Source organism: Sceloporus occidentalis, unplaced genomic scaffold (genome assembly GCF_023333645.1).
Source record: "Sceloporus occidentalis isolate IW3139 unplaced genomic scaffold, rSceOcc1.0.p SCAF_6, whole genome shotgun sequence".
In the NCBI taxonomy this organism is placed as follows: domain Eukaryota; kingdom Metazoa; phylum Chordata; class Lepidosauria; order Squamata; family Phrynosomatidae; genus Sceloporus; species Sceloporus occidentalis.
This window is the reverse complement of record NW_028316986.1, coordinates 123,153,846-123,164,683: the sequence shown is the minus strand read 5'-3', so window position 1 is coordinate 123,164,683 and position 10,838 is coordinate 123,153,846. Positions and strand designations below refer to the sequence as shown.

Sequence of the window (10,838 nt, the reverse complement as noted above, 5' to 3'; positions counted from 1 at the left end):
AAAATGAACATACAATTTTAGAAAGTGAAGTGGAAGCTGCTAAATGTGAGGAATTTCTCTTAATTTTGAATGAAAAGAAAGTGGTTCAGCGAATTTACGTGAATGTGAATTGCATTCGAACTGGCTTCCCTTTGCCCAAAAATAGCATGCCATTGCCTGAATTTGCGTGTGGTAGTCTATCATGCAATAACGTTAAACCCCATGATTGCGCTTAGACTTGCTTCCCATTGCCCGAATTTGCATGTGGTCGTCTATCATGCAGTATCGTTAAACCCCATGATTGCGTTCGGATTGCCATTGGGTTATACTTCCAATTTCCTTTGTCGGATAATGTCCAGAGCAATTGGGAGAAATAAATCACCAAGAACAGATGAGATGTCAGTAGAGATGCTTCAAGCTACAGAGACAGAATCTAATTCTGTATGTCTAATTAAAATCTGTCAACAAATATGGGAAACATGAGAATGGCCCACAGATTGGAAATGCTCAGTGTACATTCCAATCCTCAAGAAACGAACATCAGGAATTGCAATAACCACAGCTTCCCATTGAAACAAAGTGCACAGGAACAACCATTATATGGAGTGAAAAATATCAGGCTGGCTTCAGGAAGGGAAGAGGCACCAAGGATCACATTACAAACGTGTTGGATAATGGAGCCACTGAAGAATTTCAGAAGAAAATTAGCTTGTACTTTATAGATTATAGCAAAGCCTTCGATTGTGTAGATCATGAAAAACTATGGCTTGCTCTTAAAGAAATGAGTGCTACAAGATTTGATTGTCCTGATGTCTGACCCGTACTCAGGAGAAAGCGGCTATCATCTGGAGAGAATATGGAGAAATGGAATGGTTTCCAGTTGGTAAAGGGGTCAGGCAAAGCGGTACTTTATCACCCTGTTTAATCTGTACTCTGAACATATCATAGGCTAAGAAGGATTAAACTCTAAGGAAGGTGGTGTGAAAAATGGAGGAAGGAATTTCAATGAACATTGGAATTGGAACAGCAAAAATGGAATGACAATTTAAAGTGTGTGTGTGTGTGTGTATGCCAGTGTGGCATAGTGGTTTGAGTGTTGGACTACAACTCTGGAGGCCAGGATTCAATTCCCATCTTGGCCATGAAACCCAATGAGTGACCTTGGGAGAGTCGCACCTTCTCAGTCTTTCAAACCTCTTCTGAAGAAATCTTGCCGAGAAAACCCTGTGAGAGGTTTCCCTGAGGGTTGCCAGGAGTTGGAAATGACTTGAAGGCACACAACAAAAACAACTGGGTGTGGGTGTGTATACTGTATATATATTACACACTCTGTGTGTGTGTATAAACATACATACTCTTTGTATGTGTGTATAGGTATATATATATATACACACAGACACACAATACTGTGTGTATGTGCATATATGTGTGTGTGTGTGTATATATATATATTTACAGTTATATATATATATAGAGTGTGTATATCTATACACACATACACACACATAGTATGTTATATGTACATATATATATATATATATATATATATATATATATAACATACATACTATGTGTGTGTGTATATATACACACACACACAAACACTGTTTCCATATATGTTACACTGTGTGTGTGTGTATGCTGCCTGGGTGTGCTGAGGCGTGTGTGTCTTTTCTCTTGTTTTGAATTTAACCCCTTCCTTCCAATCTGTTATATTTGTAAGAAAAGGCGTCCTTGAGGGAAGGAGAGGCGTTTGTGGCCTTTTGCCGGAGAGCCAGAGCCGGGCCGGACTACATTTCCCAGGGCCCCCCGCGCACACCTTAATTCCCCCTCCCTCCCTCCCGCCTTCTGCGAGTGTCTTTGATGTTGTGCCCGGTGTTGCCCCGGAGGAGATAGAAGCCCCTGCTGCCCTGCTCCTCCTCTGGCTGCTGCTGGCCCCGGTCTCTCTGCGGGAGGAAGGGAGGGACGAGGAGGGAGGGAGGGCTGAAGGAAGGCAGGCAGGCAGGCGGCGCTCCCTGTGGCCTCACCTGGCGGAGAGAGAGAGAGAGAGAGAGACAGGGCCAGGGGGCTCCTCCTCCTCCTCCTCCTCCTCTGCGCCCTGGACCAAGGAAGGAAGGAAGGAAGGAAGGAAGGGAGGGAAAGGCCAGAGGGAAGAAGGGAAGATGGTCATCCGCGTGTTCATCGCCTCCTCCACGGGCTCCGTGGCGGTGAGTGTGGGCCCAGGACAGGGAGGGAGAGAGGGAGGGAGAAGGGAAGGCAGGTAGGTGAGAGAGAAGAGAAGGAAGGTGGGAAGGAAGGAAGGAAGGAAGGAGAGAAAGAAAGGAGGGAGGAGGGAGGGATCGAGAGAAAGAAAGAGGGAAGAAAGGAGGGAGAGAAAGAAGGAGAGAAGGGAGGGAGGACGGAAAGAAGGCAGGAGAGAAAAAAGAGGAAGGGAAAGGAGGAGAGGGGGAGAAAGGAAAGGAGGGAGAAAAGGAAGGGAAGAGGGAGGGGAGGAAAGGAAGGGAGCAAAGAAGGAAGGAAGACAGGCAGGAAGGGAGCAAAGAGAGATGGAAAGGAGGAGGAAAGGAAAGGAAAGAAGGAAGGTGGGAAGGCAACAAGGAAAGAAGGCAGGCGAAAGAGAGGGAAGGAGGGAGGGCCACCTTGAAAGCCCATCTGCTGAGAGAGAGGTGGCCCAGGTGGTGTTTCCTGCCGCCTTCCCTGGGGCCTCTGGGTGTCTTTGGGTGGGAGCCTGTTGGGGTCCAGGGCCTGGCCTTTGCGCCCCCTGAGAGCCCCAGGAGAGAGGGACACCCCATCAGGGAAGGGGGATGTCTCTGGGCCCCCAGGTCTCCTGTCGACCCATGGATTCCATGGAGTTTTCTTTGGCAAGGAATCCTCCTCAGAGGCGGTTCTGCCGGGTCCTTCCTCTGAAGCACAGCCTGCAGCACCAGGCATTCCTTGGCGGTCTCCCATCCAGGTACTCACCAAGGCCGACCCTGGCAAAGCCACATCGGAGTCTCCTTGCCGAAGACAACTTTGAAATCCATGGGGTTGCCATTAGTCAACGACAGGCAAATTGAACACACAGACACACAGATACAGACACACACACACACACCTGGTTTCCCGTGGCGGTCCCTCGCCCAAGAACTATCCAGGGCTGACCCTGCTTAGCTTCCAAGGTCAGGCGGCATCTGATGCTTAAACCTCTTTTTACCCATCCTAAATAGGTAAATAAAGCAAGTAGAGCAGAGGATTTGTCCCTGTCTGGAGCTTAAACCTCGTTGTTGTTGTTGTTGTTGTTGTTGTTGCTGTTATGTGCCTTCAAGTTGTTTCCCACTTATGGCAACCCCAAGGTGAACCTACTGTGGGGTTTTCCTGGCAAGATTTGTTCAGAGGAGGCTTGCCATGGCTATCCTCTGAGGCTGAGAGAGTGTGACTTGCCCAGGGTCACCCAGTGGGTTTCTATTTCCCCATCCTAAATAGGTAAATAGAGCAGGGGAGCAGCAGCTTGTCCTGTTGTAAAGGCTTCGCTTGTTGTTGTTGTTATTGTTTTTGTTTTAGCCCTTTCCTAGGGAGGCCCAAGAGGAGCTGGTCTCTGGTGAGCCTTGTATCTTATCTCCATGCAGGGACCTCTTTGGTTGGGCTGCGGTTTCCTCATGTCATGTTATTCTTGCTCCCAATGTGGTGCTACGAGATAGCCTTTAACTCCCAAGTGCTAGAGTTTCTCTCTGGTTTTGCCTGTGCCAGTCTTGGGCCCCATTCCCACTTACATTTAAACCAGTTTGCGATCCGCCTTTGCTCCATGTCAGTAAATCAATTCCAGAAGGTCCATCATTCCCACTATGAAAGCGGATCTTTTCATTATCCCCTTGTGATCGTTGTTTTTGGCACTATTGTCATCCCCACTAGTTTGTGCCACTTGTCAATCTTCTGCACATCATCAGTGACATCAGCAGCAGCCCGGCTTGGGAACTATCTATCTATCTATCTATCTATCTATCTATCTATCTATCTATAAAAAATTAGTAGTTGCAAAACCAATGAATCAAATATTCTATCATACCATATTCTATCCAGAATGATGCGATTCAGATCCGTCGTTCCCACTTGTTGAACACGCTTCGGAATCAGTTCTTTTCAAAAGAACCATCAAAGAACTGGTGTCAGGAAAGAGTGGGGTTTTTTTGCGTTTGCCTTGCTTCATCATGATTGAAACTGATCACAGTAGGATCAGAACTGGTTTCAAACAGGAATGGCGGTCATGTAACCCAATCAGCAATTCGCTTTAAATCATAGTGGGAATGTGACCATGGTTTATGATTTGGAGCTTTCGAAGACAAGGAAAGGTGGCCTTAGTGGTTTGGGGAAGAAACGAGTGACTTGGGCATCTGAGATCTAATGCATAATCATTAATAATGCTCTATTTATTTTTATTTTCACAAAAATGGGCATCCCTCTGCTCAAATGGCTTTGGGGCACGAGGCTGTCAGATGTGCTCAGATAATCCCATGTTGAGGTTGTAGGTTTACTATACACAGACTTGAGTGTAAATTGAATTAAAGCAATGGGTTGTAGAGTTGGGATGTAACCCAAGGCCAATTCTTTAAAAGATGCCAAAGCACAGAAGACTAAAAGCATAGGGTGCCTACCTGAGAACCAAATGGAGGATAATTTATTTATTAAAAAATGTAAATTAAAAACAGTAAAAAATTTACAGTTTTAAAAAATGTACAAAATGAAATGTATTTTAAACCAACTCACCCAGATCTTTAGACTAAAGTTTGTTATACTGTGTGCATGTGCCTTCAAGTCGACTGGTAGCGACCCCATGCATTTTATAGGGTTTTCTTAATGTAAAAAAAAAACAACAAAAAACTCAGAGGTTTGTTTTGATAGTTCCTTCTTCAGAAATATAGCCTACAACAACTGGTATTCCTTGGTGGTCTCCCATCCAAGTACTAACTAGGAGTGACCCTGCTTGGCTTCTAAGAACTGGTGCCTTTAGGGTATTTAGGCCTGTCTACACCATGAAATGTAGAATCTATATATCCTACAGGTGCCAGATCCTATCAGATTTTGGAAGCTAAGCAGGATCAGATCAGTCCTTGTTAGTACATTGATGGGGGACCACCAATTAATGTCAGGTGCTGTAGGCTGTATTTCAGAGGAAGAAAGAATGGCTTAAGATCGGAGCTTCTGTGTTTTTACAGTACTTACATTATTAGATTTCATTTTCTATATTCTGTATACATGCTGATTATACTAAGGCTATCTACTACTTAATGGTTTAGCAATTGCTTTTCATTCGGTTAATCAGTTGCATTTAAATAAATTAGTGTATTGCCAAAACTTCAACAAAAGTATTGAAGGGTGAGTAAGATGACTGGCAATACAAGTCATCAGTAATTAATGAAATTAATTATACTTACATCTGGAAGGAAAAGGCCAGGCTTAATAGTATAGTATTCAGTTAACAATTGCATTCTAAAACCAAAAAAGCCTGAAATAATAAATTAGTGGTAAATGAAAATTACTGTTGAAACATGTCCTTTTTAACATAGGCTATGTGTACATACTGTGGATTAAGTTCCATTTAACTACCCGGGACTTAAACAAACAAACAAACAAACATGTTTAGGATCACGCCTCACAATTTAAACTAACAAATTTCTGCCCATCTGCTAGTTAAGTCTTTCAACCCTAGTTTATATAGGTTACTGTGATATGCAAGAAATATGAATAATCAAGATTTCAGTAATAAAAACATTACTGAAGGTTACATTTAAAAATAGTCCTAAATCCTCAGGAACAGGGCAACTGAACATTGGCTCTTGAGATGATATTAAACCTCAACTCCCATTACCTCAACTGGCTTGCTAATGGTAAGGGATGATGGGAGTTGTAGTCCGGCAACATATGGAGGGCCACATGATTCCCAGCTTTGTTCTTCAGTTTCCTCCAAATGTTCATTGGTATTATTGCAAAAATGGTTGTTATTGTGTGACTTAAAGTTGTTTCCGACTTATGGTGACCCTAAGGCAACCCAAAACTATTGTGCTTTCTTTTTAAATGCTCTTTTGAGATTATTGGCAAGACTGTACAACATGTAGCCTTGCTGTATATGCATGCATGTCTTTATGTCACATGTGAATGTAGGATGTTGGGGGGTGGGAGGGTTACAAGTGTGTCCTGCAACAAAATGTTATGGTATTAAATGTTTCCTGTTTGGGATTCTCTGCATCCCACTCCTTGCTCCCAGTTATCTTTCCTGGGCCTCAGAGAGGGGTCTGTTCTCACTGGGTTTAAATCTCATTTTGGTTTTGAGGGTTTGTTTGTGATTTTTTGTTGGTCCTTTTGGAAACTTTAGGTAACCCCAGGCATGCAGGTATGTCTCATGCATATGGGTGGTGCCACTTTGGCTCCATAAAACATTAATAGCATATATACATGATGAGCCTCTTTAGGTCCCATGCAAGGAGGAAAGTGAGGTATACATTGAATTAAATAAACAAATGATCCTAGGCTTTTATAATGGGTGAAATCAGAAATCATTGTTAGTATATTTCCTATGGGGATGGCATAGATATTTCTCCAGACATTGCACGGTGGCTAAAAATTCCTATAATCTTCTGTTGCCACATCCCCCGAATCCTTTATACCTCCTTTTGAGAGGATAATCTATATTTCTGTAAAGGTGATCCAAGTGTAAACAGAGGTCTCTCTGTACTATTAATGTGAGTTATTGGAGGTGTCTCTATAAAGGTATCTGCTTCTGTCTGAGGAAAGCTGGCCCTGAATTTTGTTTGTTGGACAAACAGACATGCATGGCCTCTTTGAACTTTACATTACCACTGGAAGATTTGCAGGGACCTTTAGCTAGGTGATATTTGTGTTCAGTTCATTTGCGCGATGAAAATGGATGCTCTCGATAAGATTTGGCATGAGGCATATGCAGTGCTCAGTAGCTGTATACTAACAGCCAATAACAACTAATTATCCATTTGAGGATCATGCTGAGTAAATATAAAATCTTTTGAGAACTTGCACAATGAATGGTCATTGAACATTCACAATAGAAACCTTCCATCCCATTATAACTGTAAGACCATTCTTGGCAGATAGTTTGTATGGTAGAAATGCAATACCAAAATGTTTGTATTTGTTGCATTTTTTTTTAAAAAAACAATGATTTAAAAAATGAGGAGGAAGCAGATGTACTCTCTGTGTTCCCAGACTATTGGTAAGATATTGTAATTGATATTTGGCATGGGCTTATTTCCTGTGCACTGGGGCAAAGCCTAGCCTTTCAAATGCTGTTAGACTGCTCCCAGCATTCCTCACCATTGGTTATGATGGCTAGAGCTGATGGGCAATGCAATCTGATAACATTTAGAAAGCAGCACTTTGCCCACCCCTGCTGTGCAGGCTGACCTGGGCGTAAGCTCCGATCGAATTCACAAAAGCTTACTTTTGAGGAGACATACATATAGTTAGTGTGATACTCAGGTTAATGAAGAGTGGAACTGAGTGCTGTTGGAATTGGTGGCATTTTTTTAAAAAAGGTTGTATCCAGATGTACGGTTTTGTATGTGTGTCCTGTTGAATATTAAACATTGAACAGTCACTGGCCCTCCAATTCAGCAAGTAGCTTCCTGTGTCTGCCAGAGATTCTGGAGAGGTAATGAGTCATTACTAGGTCAATAATTTAATAAGATGTATGTTTTATGTATGGTCCTGCTCCTATAGAAAGGGGTTCCTTGATGTGCAAAGCAAACATACTTAATGGGAGATCTGGAACCCAATGTATACCTGATTTGCATGAAGGATGAAAAACAACAGCTCCATCAAAGATTGGTTCAGCTTTTATGCAAGCATGCTAATGGCTCATGTGATTTATCCAAGTGCTCCATATGGGGATGTTTTTTGAATAAAACTCTAAATTAGTCTCTGACCTGCAATATTAACAAGGGATTACATTGCAAGGCAGCTGTAAAATTACTGTCTCTCAGCCCAGGCTTCAGCAGGGGAATAAAAGCAATGCGTAACACTGCAGAGTTCTTGTTCGCACTCTCAGCCCAGCCTCCAGAAGGGATCTGATGCCTCTGAACAGCATTGCACAGTTTGAGCAAATATGACAGTGTCCACACGTGAACTGATCAACAGTTGTGTAATTTATATAACTGAGTGTCCTTATGATGTGTTATCTGTTGGCATGGCCATGAACGCTGAAATGAAAACATGGGAAAGTAGGAGTTACAGAAAAGTCTGAGATTTGGATCCACCACTGTGCCACTGAGCCATCCACCTCCGAGGTAGTGGTGAAGCTGGCAATGTGCAGAGCACAGGGTGATATATCATATGCTTATTAACCAACGCAGGAGTGGGCAGCAACTTGGCAAGGGTCAGGCCCTGATTTCAGTCCCCTGGCTTCTACTGCAGTCTTTACTTCTTCCATCCCTGTGCCCCACTGCAGCAGCAACCACAAGTGTGTTTTTCCACATTTTAGAGCTAAAGCAAAGTGTTGTTGTTGGTGGTGGTAGAGGGGGCCGTGTACTTTGTTTTTGAAGAGAATCGTGTATCCGCAAAGTCTTTTAAGTGGGTTCTTTTTGTTGTTTTGAATTACCATATGCTCTCCTGGCTACCACTGGCTGTTTTGCTGACGTGACTCATGCATGCATGTCTTTTTGCAAACCTTTCTCTTGGGATACCATAGCTAGGGATTGTAACAAGGAAATATTTTACGTAAAAGCCTCTGCTTTTTCTGTGATACCTTCTGATACTGGGCTGTGTAGCTCAGTGCCATCATGCATTTGTGTGTGTGAGGCGAGAGAAGAAGGAAGGACACAGCACGGACATGACTTCTTGGAAACTATAAAAGGCCCATCGTGACTCTATTTCTCTTTCGGTTAAGGGTTCTGTTGATCTCTGGACTAGGAGAGCAGATTGTTTTGCCCCCTAGATGTTGTGCGGCTGACTATCCCAGAATCCCTGAAGCATGCTGGGAGTTGCAGATCAACATTTGGAGGACCATACAGTTTCCACTCCCACTTTGAGATTTGAGTCCTTTGTTTCTATGATTTCATCTGCACTGCAGACATAATGCAGTTTGATACTGCTTTAACTGCCATGGCTCAATGGTGGGATTTGTAGTTTTGTGAGATATTTAGCCTTCTCTGTCAGAGCACTGATGCCACAACGAACTACAGATCCCAGGCTTCCATAGCCTGGAGCCATGGTAGTTAAAGTAGTGTTAAACTGCATTAATTCTGCAGTGTGACAGCAGCATATAACTTTCCAACAGAACTTGTTATTAGCAGTCCTCCACAAAAGAGTTGCTGTGCCTGGAGTATTCAGGTAGACCTGTGTCTTATATAATTTATAGCCAATAGTGCTTTTTAAAGGGGAATGAAGATGTGTGTGTATGTTTATGATGACCCAGTTTTTAATGGCCTGTAAGCCACTTGGCTGTTACACAAGAAGAAAGATGGGACCCATTCCCTCTGAAAATGAAACCGCAATACCAAAATATACACGTTCACAGTGAAATCACACATAAGGGAGCAGGGTATGTTTAGCCTGGAGAAGAGAAGGTTAAAATGTGATATGATAGCCCCATATAAGTACTTGAAGGGCTGTCTTATTGAGGATGAAGCAAGCTTTTTCTGCTGTTCCAGAGAACTGGACCCATAACAATATGGATAGGTTTACAGGAAAAAGGATTCCAACTCAACATTAGGAGGAACTTCCTGACAGTAAGAGCTGTTCAACAATGGAACACACTCCCTCAGAGAGTGGTGGAATCTCCTTCTTTGGAGGTTTTTAAACAGGCTGGATGGCCATCTGTCAGGGATGCTTTGACTGTGAATTCCTGCATGGCAGAATAGGGTTGGACTGGTTGGCCATTGTAGTCTCTTCCGATTCTGTGATTTCCTCAGATGTAGGTCCTGCTGTGTTTAGCAGAACTTCCTCCTTAAGAAGTGTATTTAAGATTATAGCCTAGGTGTCATAACATGGACTTTTCAAAGGTGAAACATCTGCTTGCCAAACACTAAAAATTTCTGAATATAAATATTGATCTTCTGCTCTTCAGTCAAGGAAGCCACAGCCCTGAGCATGCAAGACCTTAGCAGGGCTGTTGAGGATAGGGTGGCTTGGAGGTCTCACATTCATAAAATCACTGTAAATTAAAGTTGACTTGATGGCAGTTAAAACAACAAGCCATCAGATGCTGCCATGTATTCAGTCACCTCTTTGGTTGCTTTAAAAATGTGTTTGCGATGAACAGACTGCTGACCTCATAGAACACAGTCACTCATTCTCCTGCTTCATTTCTTCATTTCTGTTTCCTGCCTTTATATTCTAATCACCTACGGTTAACAAGAAATCCTGTTTTCATGTGTGGTCAGTTTTCGCCTATCTCCAGGGTAGAATTTTTCAATTTCTTCATCTTCTGCCTCCGTAGTTGGAGCATAAACCTGGATTATGCATATATTGTTAGGTTTTCCCTGAAGTCTTATTGATAGGATTCAGTCAGACATTGCATTATATTCTTTGACATATTTTGTTACATGTCTCCTCATCATTAATTTCTTCTTAGATTTTCAAAACGTCCCATTCCTGTCCACTTTAGCGCTCTTACCTCAGATACTGCAATGTTCATATGTTCAATTTCTTGTTTTACTATGTCTAGCTTCTCTGATTCATTCTTTTCACATTCCATGTTCCTATAATGTGTTTTGTGTGGCTTTGGACTTTCCTTTCACCTCTGAGCATGTCAACAACCGAATGTCTTTTCATCTTGAGTCTAGTTGCATCATTATCACAGCTCATAATTGTCCCCTGCTGTATCCCAGTATCTTGTTGAGTACCATCCTTCCTGG

The 10,838-nt window shown here is 42.7% G+C and overlaps 1 protein-coding gene across 2 annotated transcripts in view; it reads left to right on the top strand.

Moving 5' to 3' along the window:
• The first annotated feature begins 812 nt into the window (after positions 1-812).
• SH3BGRL2 (SH3 domain binding glutamate rich protein like 2) overlaps positions 813-10,838 on the top strand; it is a 48,038-nt gene continuing 38,012 nt past the window's right edge. The window contains exon 1 of one of the 2 annotated variants that reach the window (XM_089530871.1): positions 813-883. In XM_089530871.1, coding sequence (XP_089386997.1) covers positions 836-883 — 48 coding nt within the window. In that variant the 5' untranslated portion in view covers positions 813-835. Of the gene's footprint in view, positions 884-1,857; positions 2,187-10,838 lie in introns of those variants that run through there. The other variant, XM_089530872.1, reaches the window with a different exon arrangement.